Below are 23,175 nucleotides of genomic sequence, written 5' to 3' on the forward strand. Positions count from 1 at the left end.
AACATGAAGCCCACTTTCTGTGGTTTAAAATAATTAGAAACTTGGATGAGAACCAATATTTGCAGAGGACAGGATTAGGGTGCTTTAAGAATTAAATTTTAATCAGTGGGATTAAAAGCACTCAAAGGTCGAGCCATATGAAATAGCCATTTCTGTAAGTTAAAAAGTGATCAAATAAAAGCAATTTCCTGTGACTCAACCTATTGGATGCCGTTTCACAGATGACTGCTGGCGGGACAAGCGAGGCCCTCTGATGTGACAGCTGAACGTTTCCCAAACCGTGAGGCTCCCATAACTGAGATGATTCTCATCTGTTCACAGATGAGGGATTTAATAATTCGGATCACAACTGAGAAAGCCATCTCCTTTCAGTTGGATACAGAAGAAACCTCAGAAGGTGGTGAGAACGGGTGAAGTTTCGGGAAACGTGTGTCTCTTTGGTACGTACGGTTCACAAACATTTGTTCTTCATGAGACAGGATGCTCGTGAGGTGGGCACCCTGCAGGCGGCACTCCCGCTCAGCCGCGTCCCACGTGCGCCGATGAGCAAAGTACTTATAGCACTGCCCTTGGAATTTGTGCCAGCCGTAGTCACATGTCTCCGTGTCTGGGAAGAAAACAAGGCAGGGGCTTATTCAGCACATTTAAAATTGGCTCATCAATCCAAGCGCCCATAGATTGGCTCACCAATCCAAGCACTCATCCAAGCCAACATCCATGCGATGTCCCTGAAGCAACTGATTATAAAAATATGGTCACACTCTACACAATGGCAAGGAGAAAAAATTATCGTAGAGGGAGCCCGACTGATTCCTGAGAAGGAAGTGACCACACTTCTTTGGGCTGAAAAGACAGTATCTTTCCAAAAGGCAATATCCTTCAATATCCTTAAAGCCAGTTTGCACAGCAGGAGAGAAAAGTTGAACAAGAACCAGCCAAAACCTGCTAGGCCCCGGCGTCTGCAGACTTACTTGCCAAGCAAGCAAAGGTAATTCTCTACCAACACAACTTTTCTAAATAGAGTCATTCAAGTGATAAGATAGGAATTCCAGGCTAGTAGGATTATGAATGTTCTATTTGCATAAGGACTTCAAAGGTTTCAGAAGCTGTCCTTTCCCACTTCCCAGAGAGGCACCTGGCGGAAGGGAAGACACACAGGCCTTTGTCAAGGAAGATTTACAAAGAGAAAAAGTCCTTCATGAGTAGGCAGCTTCTGGGATTTGGTTAGGGCTGCATGCCTTCTTGCAAAAAGAGATGGAAAATACATAACTTCCTGTGCAAATGCATCAGGATTTGAATAAAAGGAGGACTTGCTTTCTTTTAAGTTTATTAAGAATGAAATGACCTAAGTTAAAATATCACCCTTCCACCAAGCCATATACATACATGCGTATGTCTCTGGATCCATGTATGTAATTATTCTCCCTCTTTTGCAATAAGTGCACTATTGCCAGTGATTCGTGGGATGAAGGCATTTTTCAAATATATATGTTTCCTACCAGCAGTAAACTTCATCTATACTTTCTAGATTACCAATTTTAGGTATTTTCACAAAAAAGCAGCCTAGCTCAGAGCGCTATATTCTCACTGGCCACCTTTCCTCAGCCCCACCCACCACAGGTGGGGTTAAACGATATATATTCAATACAATCAGTAGGAAATTTTTGACTTGCACAAGGTCTGTTAGCATTCAATTTCTTTCTTCAGTAAACCTAAATCCACTGAATTAATTACATGTTAAAATGAACAAAACAGCAACCCTCATAGAGTGTTATAAAGAAAACCTTCCAGACTATCTAATAATCACCCTCACCCCCCAAATTTTATTGATCAATAAAGAAAATCAAACTCCACTAGATCATATAAATTCGTGCCTTCTACGTCAACTTGCTGGCCAAACTGAAACTAAGATGCTTTCCCAACCCTCCCTCCGTTCACTGCTCTTTCTATAATTGTGGGAAAGTATGAATTCTCAGGGATTTAATTTTTTCCTGGCTTCCATGATTTAGACCATAATCTTACAACAGATGCAGCTTATCTCTGAAGCAGTCTTTATTGCAGTTTAGTCTATCAGGCCTGTTGTTTAGTTCCTGCTGGCTGACTATTTGTTTTGAATAATGTGCACTGGAAGTTTTGAGTTTTATTAAAGTGATGTTGGGAGAGCACCAAATCTCCTAGGAAAGGATTCAAGACACAGCTAGATGGTTTGGTATAAGAGTAACACTAAGTGCTCAGGAATGAAACCAATTTTGGCTACTTGGATGTAGTAATTTTCCTTTTAGGGAGTTCACATGGAAGAATTTAGAGGTGAGGTGGCAGGGGTGGGGAGGAAATAGAGCTTCATATGTGAGAGGGTTAGTTAACAGGGAAGGAGAATTGGGAAAATTTTTAGAACACTCTTACTGCCAAAGACAATAATGTGATAACGCAATAACCTAGCTTCCCTTAACCTTGAGATTATCATTATTTTAAGACAGTTTACAATTCTAGAGGATCTCTAACTTATCAAATAATACATCAGAAAAAATTCTTCCGTGCACCTTTTCTTATCCTCAATTAACCCAAGTGGTTTTAGTCTGGTTCTTGTTCTTTATTTGTTGCCATAGAAATGGATTATGTCCTCTTACACAAACAATCCCAGTGGATCAGAAAATTTCAGTGCATGCCCACATCATTGCTACAATGCCATCCTCAGTTAGCAGGTGCATATGTTCCTATCAGAACACAGGTCCAAAAACTAGGAGAGAGTTTCTGTTAAAACTGAGCTGGGAAAGTTAATTTATTTATCTGTGCTATCTACATCATAGCTGCCCAATGATTATAAGTGTAAGTGCAAATATCACTTAACAGAGTGGCTTTTTATTCTTAAAAAAAAAAAAAGCCAAATATCCAGGCAGATTCGATTAATTTTAATTATCTATAAATCCAACAAATATAAATCAAAGGACTAAGTGTAAGTATAAAGCAGCATCTCCCAGGATATTATTCTGGTGAGAGATATCATGAACAGTCTCTTTGATTCCCAATCTTTCCTAAAAATAATTGGATACATATATCATTTGTTAAAATTCCACAATTCTGGACGAAATTTTCTTAAAAATCATTTGAAATGTGGAGATGCATTTCAGGTTTAAAAGAAATGTGGAGATGCGTTTCAGGTTTTAAACCCACATAGCACCTAGGTTACAAAAGAAAACCCCACAATTGGTTTTAGAAGTGAGAGGAGGTGTATGCATAGACACTCCTGTTCAGGACTGTTTAAGTTGAAATGATCAGTCTTTGAGAATTTCACCAGAAAAGTCTATTTTATTTATGCTATACAGGTAATGATTTCAACACCTGTGGTGGACAGCTGTCAAGCCTTAATTTGTCAATGCCTTGACACTTCTTGTTGGCAAGCTGTGTCATGGATATTGGCTGGAGACCATCTGTGAGTTCAGAATGGTCTTTCTTGACCCAAGATCCTTTTCTAGATTTTATATCTGTTTTCATTCTGCCAAAATGTGTCCCCTTTTCCCGGGTTTCTTGGGAGTTGGGAAGTTACTAATGCAGAGAACAGAAAAGGTCAGCTGAAGAAACAATGACACAGTCATCACCGAAATTTGGATAGAAAACTGTTTAGAAAACACTGCTGCTGTTAATGGAGAAAACATTTGTTCTTAGGCAACCTGAAAAGAGGAGGAAAAAGTCTTTCAGAATCTTGGCAGTAAATCACAGGAGCACAGCTGCATCTGGTAAACAGACTGCGATAGCTGCGCCTCAGCAAATAATGTGATGAAGGTTAAAGAGATAAATAGAATACAATCTACCTGAAGCTAGCTGGCACCAGAAATGAAAGAAAAAATTAAATTTTTTTCTTTTTAATATTCTTTTTTAAAGTGAGGGAAACTGTTACTGACCTCCAAAATCCCTTCCCAGAATCTGTTACCTCTCTCTTAATCTATCAGATATATATATATAAATAAAACGTTTATTTTTAAGAGTTCCTTTAAAAGTATGGAGATAGTGAGAAAACCTGGACTTTAGGTTTAGGTGGCTTTAGGTCCACTTTTCCCACTCTATAATTTACTAGTGGCATGATCTTGAACTTGTCACTTTCCATCTCTGAATCTCAATTTCTGGTCTACTTAACTCATAGAACCGCTATGTTAACCAAGTGAAATAACATATGCAGGAGTAGTTGGTTATCTACAAAATATCAAACAAATAGAACCCTTTTAATGTCTGTCAAGAATTTTGCTGGATCACCAAAATGCCAGTTCCATAAGAACAGGGATTTTTTTTGTCTGCTTTGTTCAGAGCTCTATCTTGCCTGGAAGACAGTGGGTGCTCCGCAAATGCTTGTTGGACAGATGATTTTATGGATCACTCCTTCTATTTCAAACCAAGGGAAGCCAGAATCATTTTTAATATTCAAATGTCTCATACACCTCCTCCTATGTTCCTCAACAAATGACATCTTCCTAACTGCTTTTCCGCTAAGAGGATCCAGTTTGGTCTACTTTCATGATTATCATCAAAAATTCTAGGACAAACAGACTGAACCTATGCAATTAAAAAATTATCCCAAGCCTAAAAACGCAGCAATTACACATCCACTTCAAAAGGCAATTCAATGCACACTCCTTTTAGTCTTGCTTTAATTTTGGTGACATTCAGATGAGCACTGCAAAGCAGAAACACCGGGCCAGACTAATGCGTCTGAGTGTCTAATAAATTTTCATTTTGTCTGGTGGGATGGAAGTTTGGCTCTGGGCATGTTTATCAAAGCCAAATCACTGTAGGATTTTAAATAGAGGAAGCCCTACATTCCGAAGCTGAGTATGCTGAGCATGCAATCTATTTCTAATTGATTGACTATGAAACGTTTCCATTAACTACCTCCCAAAAATGTTAGGTTGGTCATAAAATGCAAATAACAGAGATTATGAGAGGCATGCCATCATGAATATAAGACTTTCTTTCATTCAGAAAAAGTAGATGCTTCTTCAGTAGGAAAATATCCTGGTAAGCAGATTCACAGTATCTTTTACGTAGTGTTTGCCAGGTCAAGGCCAATATATTCTAACAACAGTATCAATTCATTCTCCAGAGATGTCTGCCTTTGAAAAATAAATCCATTAAGCCCCATGAGCTGAGGCAGAGAAAATAAAAGTAACTAACATCAAACTCAATACTCCCTGGCACACAAGCCACACATGTGGATGAAGATGGGTGCCTCGTTTGTTCCCAGGAAGAACAGCCTACAACGCTCCTTCTGTTGGCTACATGTCCTTAAATTCAGTTCGGTGTGTGTGCCTGCAATCCCTGTCCATCCGTAAAATGGTGAGCAACAACTCAACACTATTATTCGGTTGTTGAGACCTATGGACTCATAAGGGAATTTAATACGTTCAGGTAACCTGTGAGTTTCCTCTGCAGGAAAGAAAATGCAGTAAGGCCGAAATTGCTAACAATATCCAATTCATTATGAACAAATGCTGCTTAAAAGTAATGTTTGAAATGAACTATCAATAACGTTCATCTCACAAAAGTTGCAATAGCTCTTACCTTGTTCACAAAGTGCACCAACGTAGCTTGGAAGGCAGAGGCACCGGAACGTATTAAAACCGTCAACACATGTGGCTCCATTCCGGCATGGGTTAGAGTGACACTCATCAAAATCTGAAATAAAATCATAAAAGTACACAAAAATGCTTTCAGAAAGGGTCAAAAATTTTACTTAGTGCTGCTGCCAGATAAGATATAGGAAACCCAGGGAAATTTGAATTTCAAATAAAAAAATAATTGCTTAATAGAAGTATGTCCCAAGCAATATTTAGAGCATACTTATACTAAAAACATTACTCTTTCTTCACCTGAGATTCAAATTAATGGGCATCATGTATTTTTTATTTGCTAAATCTGCAACCCTAAGAAAATTTCAAAGATATTCCAAGTAGAGGCATTGTCTCCATTGTTATTACGTGAGTTATATGAGCCCTACAGCTTATAAAGAATCCTTCTAGCCTTCTCACCACCACTTCCAGCTCATACCTTGTTAACTTCACCTTTGGAAAACTGAAAATACCTAAGAGGCCTCTCTGCCTCCGGGCTCTTCTCTCCAAACTAGCCTTCGCTTCACTGACCATCATCTTCTTCAGTTACACTCATAATCGTTTTACTCTGTTGCTTCCAAACATTCCATGGCTCCCAATTGCCTAGGGCAGTGGTTCTCAGTGGAACAGCAGTCTCAGCACCATCCAAGAATGTTAGAAATGCACATTCTCAGGCTCCACCCCTGACCCACTGAATCAGAAACTCTGAGACTGGAGAAAACAATCTATGTCTTACCAAGCCTTCCAGGTGATTCTGCTACATGTTAAAGTCTAAGAATCGCAGGAGTTAATACAAAGCAGAACTCTTCAGCACGTTGGATTTAGGACCTCCTCAGACTTATCTAGACCCAACCTACTTTCTAGCATTCTCTCTCAATGTATTTCGCTCCTTCAAACCCATACATGGGCGTTCCAGAATACACATGCCCAAACGCATTCCGCAGTGTCTGGTCTCTGAGTTCTTACTTGCTGTGTCCATGTCTCCCTCCCCCATCTATTAAAATCCTCCTAACTTTAAGATCTTTCTTATATAGGTTCCCATGATCTCTCCTGATGAAATCAGTGACTGTTCCCATTGAACTTTGCAATTCCACTAAAAATTTAATTCATATTTTTATTGAATGAAAAGAATATTTTCAAAAATGAATGAACGTATGAAACAAGTTAAATTCCCAAGAGGTATATAATATATTCTCACCTAAAGAAATGGCCTTAGTGATGATGACTAAACCATTCTATGACTTGCTAGGGGCCAGACACTATTCAGGGAGCTTTGCATACATTAACTCATGAAGTTATTTTTAATTGATTAATAACATAAAACATAAAAGAGGACCAGACAGATGCTTTTATAGGTGTAAGTTTTATATTTAAGATATAATTATTTCTTAAATGTTATTGACTATGATCTCTAAATCCTCATTAATTAGCACATAAAAAAAGTACAATAACTGCCGTTTTTTTTTTTATGAGAAGAACACTTTTAATATGGATATTGGGGATTTTATCCCAACTTATAATCTCAAGTGCTCTCAGTGGGTCATCCTTACTCAATCAGTGTAAGCAAACCCTCATGGCACTTCTAAAAGAAGCACGTGGCTAATATATTCCATCATTTCTTTTCTCAGAGATAAGCTCTGTACTTAGCCAAATCAAAATCGGGGCTTCATTATTTTTTTTAAAGAGATGGAAGCCTAAATAAGAATATGGGAGTAAAAGAAACTGATTTGTTAAATAGTTAATTCCCTGGGAACCCAAAACAGAGGAGGGGGACAACAATCCCCAAACTCTCTGAGGTAGAGATGGGTGCAGCTGGTCACTGAGGAAAACCAGAGACACAATTTCCCCCCCATTCTGCCATTCTGCATCAGAGAAGTTATTCCAAACACGAGAACTAAATGTCCTAATTTGTATGTACAACATTCTGAAAGTTTTTATTTTAGTTGATTATTTATTGACATGCAAATGTTGTGGCTAGACTAAATGTTTGGGGTTAATATTTATGCATCTTTCCATCTGTAAAGCTCATCTGTGAAAACCACCAGGAAGAAATGGCTGAGCTCAGTAAGTCTCACTGAGTCTTGGGTCTATTAGAAGTCAGTAAGCATCTGTCCCCATTTCTTGGATCTTAAATGAAGTATTCTCAGATCTTAGGGTGCACGGACCATGCACCCAAAAAAAAAAAAAAAGTATTCTCAGATCTTAACATCATTTGTGAATAAATAATTCATCAACACATGAGTTTCTCTGAGATCCTCTGATTGATCTGCACAAATTAATGTAATCTGGAGAAGAACGATACCCTTTCGGCCACAAGTATCTTACCAAGTTCACACTGGTCCCCGCTGTAGCCAGGCACACAGGTGCACACGTAGGAAGTTTCAGTAGGATAGCAGGTGCCTCCATTAAGGCACGGGTTTGTTTTGCAACGATCAGGTCCTATGATGTTCAGGAAAGTAAGAAAAGCAATTTAGGCTCATCTCTATGGTTTCCATGTATTTTTGCATAAAATGTCACTGATTGCTACTATAATATATGCTTCACCATAGCTATTTAAAGATACTACACACAAAAATTAACAAAAACTTCACTTTCTGGAGTGTTTCTTGGCATTGGAACTAACAGTTACAAACAACATCTAATCATTTCTGGAATCCAATTATCAATTATTTTTAGCAGTATTTTGTACTGTATCTGGCAACTAATACATTCTACTGCAGATTTAGTTGGCATGATAATGGCAATTGAGTTTAGTCAATAATGATTACACATATGTGTACACAGAGAATGGAAAATGTGTTCTTTTTAAATGGGGTTAGTTCATGTGAAATGGCTGGATACACAGAACATGCATTCTTTTTAGCAGATTGGCTTGTTACCATCATTTGAATTATATTGCCTTTTACCACTTAATGCTCAGAAACTGTTTTTCTTCGAAAGTTTGCACTGAAGTCTCTTCTGCTATATTAACATGCTTTTTCCAAAAACACGTTCCAAATGTACTCCTTTAAACTACACTTGAAGAAAAGCAACACATGGATTAAACTCTACTATATAAAAACAAATCCAAATACAAAACCTCACCTAAAATGAAACCCAAATTTCTATTACAATTTTCTCATTAAAACACACACAAAATCAACAATTCTAACAGATCAATGTAAAAACTGAAGACCTACATTTAGGAGGAAAAACAGGCTAAAATATAGTTTCTAAAGGCAAAGTTTCATACTGATTGAAGCATATATTTTATTCTATAATATTGCTTGGATAGTTGTATTTATTTGAATAGTCTTATTTATTGTTTGACTTTTTCAGAATTGTTGAAATTTCAAAACAGTCAAGAATCCAAAGGAGAACTAAAAGTTTCACAAAAAACAATTGAAACAAAGTAGATCATATATGGGCTACAACCATATTTTCAAGAATTTCAAGTTCTGAAGCCATTACAGATGAAAGGAAGATGACTAACTAATGATGAAACATAATTAAAAATAATATTAAGACAAACAGGGTATTGCTGTAAAAGATAATAAAGACTTTTCTGCACAGAAAAAGTCAAACCCAAACTTTCTGAGTATTAAGTAAATTCTTAACTATTAGAAAGACTTGATGATGCACATCCACACATTTCGGGGTTTTCGTTAAAGTTAGGGCGCTTCAAATGCTTACAATTACTTCCCCCAAAACTACCCCACCTTTTCTAAGACTCTTCAATAGCTGCAAAAATATTTAAAATCTCCCTAGAGGTTTTATCTTTCTCTATCTGAAACTATACTCTAGATGGCAAGCTGCAGTCAACTGTATTTCCAAATCGCCTTTTTGCAAAATCAAGATGACACGTGTGGAAATGCTTCATAAAACTGTCATGTGTCACACAAATGTGAAGAACTGCCATTATCCACTGCTCCACCCCTCGAGAAGCTAAACAACATGCCAAGGCTATGTGACAAGGCAGAAAGTGGGTCTTTCTATGATTTTGAAGTCATTCCAATTAGGAGAAAATTCTATTCTTGCCTTAACAGTTTATATTAACCTCTGACTGGAGGGTACATCTGCAAAAGACAGTCTGGCAATCCAATATTGGCTGCTGTTTACTGAATTAATGCAAAGTGAGGTGCTTTTTTCCTTGTTTGTTTGCAATTAACACACAAGGTCAAATTCGTGGTAAACACTGTGCATGGTGGACTGAATAACTGGTGCACATTTCTTGCTCATTTACCAAACTGAATTCTCTATACATGTGTATATAGTTATTACCAATTATTTCTATTTTACAACTGATTGATATTTCAGTGAAATTACAGAATAGATATTGGCCAGAATACTAAATTATTATTTACAGATTAAATACAGAGCAACAAGAAAAACCCAGTGTGAACCACCTTCGATCAACTTTATTCACAAAATACCTCAAGACTATTATATAAACTGCATTTTACAATTATTTTCCTCTCTCTGAAGCACATCAAAATGAAACAGTGGCACAACAGATAATGTTGATATGATCAGAAGAATAATTCTAACTAGAGTCATGCCATAAAATACAATCATTCAAATAAAAGAGCATATTTTCAAACTCACTACCCTTCAATTACTGATTCTTCTCCTTTTTCTTTTCATCTTTTCTTGGTAGCAGGTAATAGTGATGTCTACTTGCTGATTCCACTGACCTTGGTATTTAAATAATAACATTCTTGGGAAACATGGGTAAAGCCAACTTCTCGATACTCTCAGTTTAGATTAAGAGGAAAATAAATTCTACCAAGTAAATGTCTCAGCAAATATCAATTGATTGTTTTCAGACTCTATCAGAAAGCAACAACATGCAGTGAAAAGAAAAACAAAACCCTGGACTTGGGTGCTGGGCTGATTGGATTAAAATGCCACTTTTTTTGCTGTACGGTCGATAAGTTTCTGAACCTCTGAATTTCAATGTCCTAGCTTTTTAAGTGGAGATAATAATATGTACCTGATAGATTTTTATGAAGAACAAAATGGAATAGTCTAGATGAAGCAGTTTCAAATTTGTGTTTTCTATAAATTCCGTAAATAAACAGAAATCCTCTCTCAGGGAGAACATGAACACATACTGAAAATGATACCCAATATTGCTAGATACTCTATTAGAAGCATGTTGTAGACCCTCTGAAGCAAGGAAACGAGATAAAAGTATAAACTGATAGCTGATGTTGCATAAATTATGTAGGATATTAATTACAGCTATTTACTACTCTCAAATTTTAAAGGCCAGACACATTTTGATATTGCCACAATAGCACCATCAATGGGAGATCAGAAAAGAAAAACACAGAATTTTTTGTGTGTTTTTAAAACTAAGATCATAATTACAGGACATATGACACAGAAATATCATAGTTGTAACTAAAAACAAATTGAATTTTTACAGCATTAACAATTTCACTTTTTCTTTGCTGCAATTATATCTTGTTCCCAAAACACAGAACATTATAAAGCATATTTTTAAGGCTCAGAAATAACCTATACTTACTGTCAGTGCATCTCATTATGGACTCGGTACTGTGGCCTGGCCAACTGTTATGTGAACAACATAAAAATCTACATTGATTTAACAACACAATAAAAAATATATGCATGTATATGTTAGGACCCAGTGGCTGTTTCCAGGTTCGGAAACAGATTTGTAAGTGTTCAGGCCTTACCTGGTAAATAGATAGCTGTGCCTTCCACTGACTCTTCTTCATGAATGCCAATCAGGAAATCGGTTTCATTAGAAGTTTCCAGAAGGGAAAATGGTGGCGTTGTAGGTTCAGTATTTAACTCCACGGTGCTTACTATGGCCTGATTATTGAAATCAAGAATTCTCGTTGCCGCTTGATATTCTGGTGCTGCTACTGTGGAATCCTCTTCTCTGATCAAAGGCGTCTGTGATTCAGGGTTTATTTCCAGATAAGAAGGAATGGTGGGTCCCTCAGAGGTCTGGGGGTCAGCCTGAGGCACCACACTGGCCTCAACCCCATGAGTCACAGAAGCAGAGGTAGAATGTGGCTGCTGTGAAGCACCTTTTAACTTATTTTCACCTGCAGCTGTGACAACCATTTCAGCTTCAGGTGTTCCAATATAGATAAACTCTTCGCTTGTTTCTCCAGAGAGTTGAACATTGGTTTTGTTTTGGGAATCTTGAGGGATCTCAGTCCCTTCCTCAGAAATGAATTCTGTGGCAGAAGATTCCATTTCTTCAAATATTTTAGGCTTACTTTCATCTTCTGAAAGCTCTAATTCCGCCTCAGGAGAGGTTGGAGGTACAGTTATGTGAAAGTATTCTTCACTTACTGATTTAAAAGTTGCTTCAATATTTGCATGAGTTGCCTTAAAAGAATCCTCTGGGGATCTGTGAGATATGTCCACATCTGTACCTGGCAGAACAACCGGTTCGAGGGCCTCTGTGGGTTCAGAGGCTCCACTGCCTGATTGGATAGTGACTGGAGATGATGGCATCTGTGAAGACAACTTCACAAATGCTGAAACTGCTGGTGTCATTTCAGTGTAAACTGGGGTGTTGGATCTTTCCATCACATTAGGTGCCTCTGTTAAACTCCGAGCCATAGGGTGAATTGTACCAATACTTACATAGGGTGTATGATCTATCAATGCCTCCTCAGTTCCTGAAGAGAATTCGGGCTGAAAAGAAGGACCTACAAATTTCTTTTCTTCATCCCCCTCCTGTGTCCTTCCCAAATAGCCCACTGTTGATATCATTTCACTCTGGTCTGCAATAGCTTGACCATCAGACAAAGTACTTGATTCAAAGATGTCATCCATGACTTTTGCATTAATTTTTGGCTCTTCAGTCTCTGGATTAACTGTGGCAGATTTACTAGGAATGGACAGGGATGCTGCTGTGGGAAGTGAAGTATCTAATTCTTTTTCTAAACTAGGGAAAGGGAGCCCAGGTGTGATTGTGATAAAGCCCATGTGATCTAATTGGCTTCCATCTTCAGAGATCATTGATTCATTGCGTGTTGCCTGAGTGTAGCTAGACAAAAGTGCATCACCAGAGCCTTCAAAATTTTCTTCAGTTAAAGAAAGGTTAACAGCTGCCTCATACTTCTCTTGAACTTGGGAGATTTCTTCATTACTACCATGGGGTTCTAATGGTGCTTCTAAGTCTGGGTCTGTTTGCATTCCAAGGATGTCTTCATACACAGGCTTAGTGTGATCAATATCTATGATAGTATTTTTATCTGTCAGCTCAGATAGAATTCCTAGGCTGGTACTCTCTGTAATTGTCAATATTAAGTCTTTGTCTTCTTTGTCCAGATCTATAATAATAGTTTCGGTGGCTTTTCTTCTGTCAGGTTTTAAGGTGGAATCCTCAATTCTCCTGAAACTATCTTGGAAACGACCTGGAGCACCCTCTTTGGACATCTCATATGACATTGTACTTGACACTGTATTGATTGGATAAGGGGAGCTCTCATTCTGCTCTGAGTGAAGAGGCAGCCCCATTGAAACTGTTGGGAATCCTTCAGCACTAATGGCTTTAGTACTCAGAGCCTCAGGAAGTTTTTCCAGGGATCTATCAGCAACAAATGTGGTGCTTCCTTGCCTGGTTGTCTGAGTAGTTCCAGAAGTATGGACTAAATCAACAATATCTAATTCCCCAGATCCTTCTCCAGAATGTTCATAATACAAATCAGATGGTTTTGGGGTTGATGTAACAAATCCTTTGGCCATTTCAAGACCATAAGTTCTAGCCAGAAAAACAGTAGGAGAGGTAGCTGTTTCTTTAGTTTCTGCTGTTGAAGAATTCTTGCGAGAGTCTTGTTCCATTATAGTTTGTGGTCTACTGGTCTGGATTTCTTCTGCCCAATTCAGAGTCTGCTTTTGAGGATATTCGTAGTTTGCAGAGAAAGTGAGAGGGACCATAGTTTGTGTTTCTGCTCCTGTGCCACTTAAAATTTTCATTAAGGTTGTGCTGGATGCTGTCTGGCTACCTTCAGAGATGCCAGCTGTTTTGGAAGTAAGTGGTCTAGCTTCATATGCTACATTTTCCATTCCCTTATAGTCTTCAGTTTTATGACTTAAGACCCTTGTTTCTAAACTTCCAGCTGGGGAAGTCTGGGGAAGTAACGTGCTAAGGATTTGCTCCATTTCAGTAAAATTCACTGTAACTGTCGGTAGAGTAGGCAAAACTTCTCCTGAACCCAGGCCGGAGAATAAGAGGTCAGCATCGGGTTCTGTAACTACTGGTCTCATACTTTTAAAGAAGGGTTTTACACTTTCTTCCTCTTTGATTGATGAACCTGTAACTACACTATCAAGTGGTATAGATTCAGTCACTGAGGGAGTGGCTAATAAAAAGTGTGGTATTTTAGTAGCTTCAGGGACAGTAGTATATGGCTCCAAACCCTTTGTATCCATATCTGGAGTTGATATGTTAACTAAGATAATGCCTTCCTCTTCCATATCCTTATCAGTATCATCAGTTTTCTTTGTTGTTAGTATAGGATAACCTGTTGTTAGGAGCTCAGTTTCAATAAATAATTGTGAATCTAAAGTTGTTTGTTCTGGTGCAATAGAACTTTGTGGGGATTCAGAAAACATTTGCTCTTTAATATTTTCTTCTGATGCTGTTTTAGTTTCCATCTCTTCTCTTACAAGGCTAAAGTCTTGCCTGGACCATAAGTTTGTTGGCTCCATAGTTTGGGGAAAGTCCACTGGAACTGTGCCATCAACCTTTACTTCCCCCTCTTCTATTGGCGCTTCTGTACCTTGAGCTTCTGACATTGGTAAAATGGTGGATCGCTTATCAGCTTCTTTGATGGTAACCACTTCCCCCAACCCTTGGTCAATAAAAGGGTTATCTATACCAGAAACTTTTCCCATTGCACTGGGAAGCACTTGGTCAACAGAGCTGCTGATTGATACCAGTTGTTCACCTGAGCCCTCAGCTGAGGCTGTGAAGTCTTCCCAAAGGAAGGCTGAAGTGCTGACCTGGGTGCTACTAGGTCCTTCTGAGTCAAGTGTAGGATTGATGTGATCTGATGTAGGAATTGCAGAGGTTGAAATCTGGGTATCCATAAATGTTGAGCCTCCAGAGCCTTCCATCATTACTATTTCATCTTTTCTTATGGGATGAGATACTGTTGAATAGTCTCCAAATTCACCACTGAAATCTTCCTCCACGGGAAAATCGGTAGAAAAGACCCTTATCTCTACCCCATGATTTGGCTTTCCTGGTACCTCTGAAACCAAATTTTCTTTGGACGTCTGACTTATTATTTCAGCAACCTGTCTATCCATTACAGTACTCAAAACTAATCCTGTGGGCTCAAAAGGGGATGAATTTTCCACATGGGAAGACAAAATATCAACTGGTTCCTTTTGGGTTTGAACTCCAGACTCCAAATTTAATGAAAATGAGGAAAGAGTGGTGGTTTCTGGGTCAGTAGAAGCTACACCAGAGCCTTGCTCCATAAAGGGAGAGAGAGAACTCCCTGGGGCAGGCATCAGTGCTTCCTGAACTCTAGGTTGACTGCTAGTGCTCTGCTCAGGGGTCTGCCCTCCAATATTGTCTAAAGCATTTGATTCTGTCAAGACAACAGAAGAACTAGTCATTTCTCTTTCAGACTGTGTGGATGTTGTTGAGGATGTAACACTTTTCCTAGTAGCATATACTAAATCACTAGATGAAGATTCGTTTAAACTTTCTAATTCGGAAAGTAAAATCAATTGATCTGATCTCTGCGTTGGTGAGTATCTCTCATCTGTAGCAGCAGTTCCTGTAGTTTTCTCCTCAACATCATTCCTTTTCTTTCCCTCAAGTAATGTACTGAAAACCCATTCAGAGGTGTCTGTTTCACTTACAAATGTGGTAGGGAATACTTTTGCAGAAGGTTGTTCAGAGACTGAATAAATGGTGGTTGCAGAAAAATCCGAAATGCTTTCTGTGGTCATTCTTTTGCTAGTGTCTAAAGAAACTAGTGTATCCATAGCATTCCTTTGTGATGAATCAGTTGCCACAGTGAACATATCATTTTTGTCTTCTTCTTCTCCAGAACCTTCTGGACTTGGAATTGAAGGACTCCCTATGGGCTCTTCAATTTGTCTAGGGGTTATTTCTACCCAGGTTTCTATGGTGGACAACTGATTATCAGGCTGTGGATTTCCTATCAGAGTAGTTGACCCTTCTTCGGAAATAGCTGCTGACCCAGAACTTGGGACTATGCTTGGAGCATCTGTAATAGAAGTACTTGTTTCCACTTCTTCATGAAATGTTACTTCTGTAACCCCTGAAAACACAGTTTTCTGAGATTCTTGGTCCATGGCAGCATCTCCTGAAGATTCTTCAGGAAACAGAGGTATAGCTTCAGTGTCTCTATGTCCCAGATTATCAAGCTCAGGACCTCTCTCAGTGCCTGATTCTGCTCCTTCTGTTGCTTCTTCCTCTAGAAGTTGGACTGTGGGGAGAACATCAGGCTCACCACTCGAAAAATGTTCTGGTGCCTCAGCGTAAGTCCCAGGCTTCCACGTAATTTCAAGTGATTCAGTTGTTTCTTTAGATTCATTTGGTTGCACTGCAGTAGACAATTCAGCTTCGGCTATTACAAAAGGGTGAGTATCGCTTTCACTGCTGTCTGAAAAATTCTGAGAAGGTGCAACACTTTCAAACTGGCCACGCCTGGCTTCTGCAGCTTCTGGGTCCTTGGGAACCGTGGTCACCAGATGCTTCCCATTTATGTACTGCACTGATGGCGTGGTCGTGACGTCGGTACCATTTGCACAATCCTCATCTTCCTCTTCCTCCTCTTCACTGTGGTATATACCTATTTCAATTAGCTCAGGCAATCCAGGTAAAATGTCAGCAATTAGATCGTGCTGTGCATCTGTCTCTTCACTACAAGGCTCGTCTTCTTTAGATTCTGAATCTATTGGATGACCAATTACACTGAAATCACTCATTCGACCTGAAAAAAACAAAGAGTTTTCACAATACTTAAATAGAGGATTTGGCAGTGTACCACAGAAGAAATTGCTAGCAAGGCTGTTCACACTCAGAAACACAAAGAAGGACTCAAATCTTTTCGCATTAAGTGCAGTCACCATTTTATACATGGCTCTCAGTCTTCAAATTTGCCGTTTTATACTGACAATAAGAAAAATAAAACCAATTTAAGGTTATGGAATCAGGTTATGGAAACTCTTCACCATGTTTAACAAAAGTGGCAAAGCCCTACAAAAGAACTGGGGAGTCACTTATACAGTGTAATCCTGACATGGGGGAGCTCGTCTTTATGGGAACTGGAAAAAAATTAAAAATGATGAGCATTTCACTGGATCATACAGGAAAAGTGACTGATCATTTTCTCTGAATGAAAGGGAAGGGTCAGATATTCTATAAGGAAATGAGAAGAAATTTCTCCTGACCTCCCGTTACATCTGTCCTAGATAAGATTGTTTTTAGAAAAGAAAAACTTGTAATAAGCAGGAGAGATTTCTTTGAAACCCTTTCACTGTGCAATGGCAAACCCCACCCTCCGCAGGGGCCACAGCTGCAGCCACATCCCCTACATAAGAGGAAGTCCCGGATGGAGTGGCTCTGGGTGGGGACAGATGACAAATGGACCAGGAGGGAAGTGCCATCCACACCTTCATGGGAGCTGACCTAGATTGGGTCAATAATAGTTCTTGTTATGAACATTTTCTCCAAAGGAAATTCAGGAGTCACATCTAAATATTTGAATTAGCATACTTCAATTATCATGTACTACCAGAACCTCCTCTAGACTGCAAACTGCCATTGGGCACAACCACTAAAGCCCATCGACTCTTCAGCCAGCAGAACTGCACCAGCAAAGTTTGTCTTGGACACGAGGAAGGAGGGAAAGCTGGTGTCTCTTGCTCATCCTAGAGGCAGTCAGCTGTCTTCGGAGGGGGTCCCGCCATGATAGCTGCCCCCCTCCCGCTGTCACAACAGTGCACAGTGGCACTCGTGGACAGACAGAGAAGCAGGGCGACTCACACAGTGTCTCCCCTCCCACAGTGTCTCCCCTCCCACACCCAGAATGTTGTGGCAGAATTCATTTGCCACCCGGCAAAGACCCACGTCACACCCACTCAGGCTGAACCCGATTCGCTTGTAGGATGAATTATGACGGAGCCACCCTCCCAATCTGTAGAGTGAAAAGCAGTTGTTTTCTCCAGGACTGTTCCTGTTGCAGGAAGCAGCTCCCTTCTATGAGGAAGAGATCAACACATGGCATTTACTGATAAATCAACAACCACAAAATAACCCTATTGATGAGGAGCCAGTATTGCTGGCAGTCTAGTCGATTATGCCTCAACCCACACACAGACGTATATAAGCCTTCCACGCACACTCTGTAGAAGCTTCTTCTATGTTTTCAACTTTAGAAACCAAAGACCACAAGACTTCTATGGTAAGAAAAAGACATAGACTCCATTCACATTTATCCTTTTCACTCTAGCGAAAACAAAACAAAGCGAAAAGATCCTCTGCTCTATATCCCAGCACATCACTGTTTTTATCATCTCCATGAAATCCTGTTTGCATAGGGAGAGTTACCTTTGCCCTCGTTATATGTCCTTTCTACTTAACTTTCTATATGTTACAGTTCATTTCCTCTATCTCCATCATCCCAAACCACGCATACACAGTCACGGTCAACCACGTAAACAAAAGCCTCTGGATATTCACGTGAACGAAAAGTAATTCTACCACTCAGAGAAGTGAGATCAACGCATATAGCACTAGTATATTAAAGATATAGAAAATGAATCCAGATCATTTCTGCCACAGATGTTGCAACTATTCCTAATCGCCAAATTCAGGAAAATGACTAAATGTTCAGTTTACACCACTCTCTTACTGTGATGCTATAGGGCCCCAAGGGGCAATCACTATAAACGTGGATGAAATGAAATCTTCAATTAAATCTTTTTTAATATGTGTTGGGTTGAAGTCTACCTTTGTACTATAAAAGAGAATGTGAAAAAAAAATGTTTAACCTATATCAGAGAATACATTTTAAATGTCTTGAGCATTAATGAATCTCTTGAAATATATCAATAATTTTATCTAATCACCAGATCGAGTAGTCTCTCACTACTAATATTATTAGAATATAGTTTAATTAAGCCAGACTCAGTCACACTATACTGTACAACTTCCTGAGACTTAAATGGGTATTTCAAAAAGGTGCATAAATTAAATTGTTTATATTATTTTATACACAATTCTTGTATTTCATTTTTTTTAGGTACAACTAAAACTAGAATTCACTATTGAGAGGCCTCACACACAGATACATGAAATTCACACCTATGTCTGTTTGAACACCTCTGTCTGTGTCACACCTCTGTCTGTTTAGTGTCATACACCTATGTTTATTTAAATGCAGAATGAATTATAAATAAGAAACATGGGCAGTGCTAAGCGTATACTGAATCCCCACCACATTTTGTGCCTCCTTTAAAATAATGGAAGTAAAACTAGACATTCAGCCAGGCTTCTCCAGTCAAACACAAAGATAAATAAGGAAATAACTGTTTGATATTGTATATTTATGAACTCTCATGCCAAAAATAGGATGAAAACACTCATTACTAGTATAGGTTTATCTGGCTTTCAAAATAAATTCTTTTCATTAAAAAAATGAAACTGATAAAAGATATGTCCCATGATCTTTTCAGTGAATAATTACACGTAAACTTCTGTCAAGTATCGTATTAGTGCATCCAAAAAGGTGGTACAGAAAAGGAGAGGGAGAAAAGATGCTAAGGTAGGGCCATGTGGCAAAGGAACTGATGGACGGTGAAGATGTGCACTTAAGTATTTTACAGGGTAATGAGTAATTTACAATAATTTTTCCTGGGAAAGAAAACAAAGGGATAACTCTGACTGTAAATCAACAATGTATTATGGCAATTTCGTTAACTTTATCTAATCTTATTGTGTCTAGTTAATACTTCTAATGAGAGACCCTGGCATCCACTTTATAGTATCTCCTTTTAGCTTCAATGAACAAAGTACAACATCCTTTTTTCCAGTTTCTACTTCTAAAATAAAGAACGTAAGCATTTCCTATTTACTCATGAATCTGTGAGGATTTTCTTACCATTTTAGACCATTATATACAAACATTTCACCAAAAAATTAAACTATTAGATACAGTATATTCCATTTTCTAACCTAAGTAAATATCACAATATTTCGATTACAGGAGGTGAACATGACAGAAATATGACCTTTACACGCATTTCCCCATACAGCTCTACTTCATCCTGGTTTTTGCTCGCCAAAAATTTACTTCCCAAGCCATGCATGCTACTCTAAACTTGCTATCTCTCCCACAGCCCACAGATTCCACAAAATTTACAGGGTACCTATTATGTTTCAAACCTATGGCAGACACTTCTTTACCAACTTTATAGAGACCCAAGGCTTTCAGATATCTCTACCATGTCTCCCTCTCCCTCTCTCTCTCTCTCTCCCCATCCCCGCCCCTCCGCTATCCCTACCTCTCTCAGAAACAAATGTTGTTGCCAACAGTTTAGAGAATTGGCCTTGTCAGACACTTTCCTTATTTTAAAGAAAAAAGTTCTGAGAGTACATATTACAAAGGTACCAATCATCACATTTTAGATTAGTGTCTTCTACCCACTTCTCAAGTATCTAATCTGACATGTCTTCAGAAGCCATTTTATCTTATGCTTCCCATTTGACTATGAAGCTGGCAATGACCAAGAACTATCGGCACATCATAATATACAGTGGTTGAAAAGAAAACATTTTTGAAAATGTGCTCATTTGATAAATATTACACAAAGTCTCTACCAAAAGGGAATTCTTAAATGAAACAAAGATACAAAACAAGAATTGAAATCATGTTGTTGCCCCTTTCTAAAGGAATATTCTGAGAATGAGGCAACTTATTCATTGTTTAAACAGGTTGTGTTAACTTCCAAATGATTTGACTGGATTAACATCAGTTGGGGTGGGGGGGGGGAAGGATGTAGAGCTTTGAAGTTAAATTTTTTCTACATATTACCATGACTGAGTTTGTCACCCAACTATAAGAATTACATGGGCGTGTGGGGGGTGGGGGGGTGGTATGAAGTTTCTCACTAAAGGTAGGTGAATTCTTCCCTGACACTCCTTTTCCTACCTCCTGTCTCGCTCATATTCCCACGTGCTCCTCTTTGTTTACACAGCCTCTGAAATTACCACCCCATTGCTCTTTCCAGTCACCACCGCCTCCCACCCCACTTGTAATATTAGAGACCTGCAACAGTTATAATTATCGCAAACCAGAAAAAGTTCCTCCGCGGAGTGTGCCGGGGCGACACGTGCGCTATTGTGAAAACAGAGATCTCATTCCAAAATTATGATCTGTTCTATATTGTAACGTGCAGGGAAACCATTAGCATTCCTGCACTTAGATGAACAAGTCCTTATAAAAGCCTTCTATTTTCGAATTTCATTCTTAGGGCAATATAACTTTCATTTGGATTTCAAGAGTCAACTCTACATCGTGTATGTATAATCTTTTCTGTGTTTATATGAATGTATTTTAACAGCTTGACTGAGTATACTGGTACCGTGGTTAATAGGTTTTTTTAATGGCATTTCACACAACACTTTATTGCTAGTTGACCTCAAATTATTCATCAAGTATTTTTAAGTACTTCATGGCAGAGTTTTGTAGACATAGCACAAATCTTCCAGTCATACTGTTAGCAGATGCAAAACATAGTTGCTAAGATGCATAGGCAGCTGGTTTAGGTTCATGTTCTCTTTAGGGAATTTTTACAATTTAAGTTTAAGGGTTTTTAATTAAATGTAAGTGTATACCAATCTACTCAGCTGAGATATATTAGGATCACGTTTTTTTGTTGCTGTTTTTTTTTTTTTACCAAAGTATATTTCACTTTAATGTGTAACAAAAGAAAGTTTTGTTTCCAATGTTAAAGATACAATACATTGCCCTTCTGAAATGTTTGAGAAATATGTGTTAAATTTAAATAGAGAAAGCATGAGGTTCTTGAAGAGTATAATTTTTTTTTAACACAGACATATAGATACAATAACCAGACAGAAACAAATGCTTCCATTTTGCTCACCTTAAAAATGTCTCTAATTAAAACAAACGCTAACTGGCACTCTCCGAGGCAAAGAAAACCACCTAAAATGAATTTCAATTTGATTTCTAAAATCCCCAACATTTTCAAAACTTGAGAAATTAAAAAGTGTCAAGTCTTTGATCATATGCAGTCAGTATGTTAAAAGAATATCCTGTCAGTAATCAAGATGCAAACACCCATTCCAAACCCTGTCAGATGTTTTTGTAGCCTTAATCAACTGAATGATTGAAAAACGTGATATTTTATATCAATACTCAAGCTGCCCAGAGATGAGAGAGACAGTAGGCCAAGGATCAATATTAGGACCCGAGACCCACATTTTCCTGTGTGCTGTGCTAGCCAAGGGGCAACTAGTGCAGCACTCAAGCGCGGTGTGTTACCCTGACCTTCTCATGTCAAGCAAGGAGTGCAGTGTCTCGCAACTCGTGAATTTTATACTCAGAAAGAGGAAGATACGTGTATAAACAATATAAACACTTCAGACAGACCTGTATTATCACTGGGACACATCCCTTTCCCCAACTTTAGATGATCCTCTAATAATGCTGTTGCTTCGAGTGTTAAGATAGAGTCATCAGGTGTTACTGCATGTAAGGAGACATCACTGGGGGCGGGGCTCTCCTATGGAAAATGTTCAGGGACATCATAATGTCCCATTTCAAGAGAAAGGGCCCTCCTAGAAAGCATAATTGAGGCATTTCAGGAACTTTGAGTCTATCTGAACAATAAGATAAAGGACTATATGAAAGAGGTCAGCCAGGTTGTTTAGTTTTCTAAATGTTTCCTTAAAAGATAAAAAGCTGAGCAAATCAACAAAAAGCAACCATGGGGCAGTACGTCTATTATCTTTTCCATTTTGATTCTCCAACATCATCAAGGTTTTTTTAAAAATGTAGATATGACCAGATAATTAACACTCAGAGAAATGCTTTGGACATTTGGGGGGGGTGGGCAGAATCAAGGGGATTTAACCAGAAGTGAAGGGGTGCACAGATGGTTCGGTGGTAGAATGCTCACTTTCCATGCAGGAGAGCCAGGTTCCATTCCTGGACCATGCGTATCCCCACCCCACCCCCCAAAAAAATGAAAACTTTGATTAAAGTAAAACAAATGCTCCTTATAAATAAGTATATATAGTTCTTTTCTATGCCCCTAAAACTATAGCTGCTCAGCTGAACTGTATCAAACATTGTTTTATTTTTATTTATTTAATTTTATTTTATTTAATCTTGCCACTTCTTTGTTTACTAGTTGGTAGTGACTTCCTGTCACCTTTGCAACCTGCCTTCATACATTTCCATTAACTGGCCCCACCTTCAATCCCTCCTTCAATTCTCTGTTGTTCTCTCTTCATCAGAACCCAGAAGCTCTATGTCCCTATCTCAGTATCTTCCTCATCCTTGCCTCATACTTTTGCTCAAGAAAAACC

At 38.6% G+C, this 23,175-nt stretch overlaps 1 protein-coding gene across 3 annotated transcripts in view; it reads right to left on the bottom strand.

The window, feature by feature from the left end:
• Window positions 1–23,175, bottom strand: part of VCAN (versican) — a 111,412-nt gene that overhangs the window by 23,010 nt on the left and 65,227 nt on the right. For all 3 annotated transcript variants that reach the window (XR_013167118.1, XM_077139206.1, XM_077139207.1), the window contains 4 exons: window positions 11,282–16,549; window positions 7,923–8,036; window positions 5,551–5,664; window positions 449–607 (listed from right to left, as the gene is read on the bottom strand). Coding sequence is in view for 2 of the 3 variants with exons in the window: in XM_077139206.1 (XP_076995321.1) it covers window positions 449–607; window positions 5,551–5,664; window positions 7,923–8,036; window positions 11,282–16,549 (5,655 nt within the window). In the remaining variant the exon portion in view is untranslated. The remainder of the gene's footprint in view (window positions 1–448; window positions 608–5,550; window positions 5,665–7,922; window positions 8,037–11,281; window positions 16,550–23,175) is intronic.

Source organism: Tamandua tetradactyla, chromosome 21, assembly GCF_023851605.1.
Source record: "Tamandua tetradactyla isolate mTamTet1 chromosome 21, mTamTet1.pri, whole genome shotgun sequence".
NCBI lineage: Eukaryota > Metazoa > Chordata > Mammalia > Pilosa > Myrmecophagidae > Tamandua > Tamandua tetradactyla.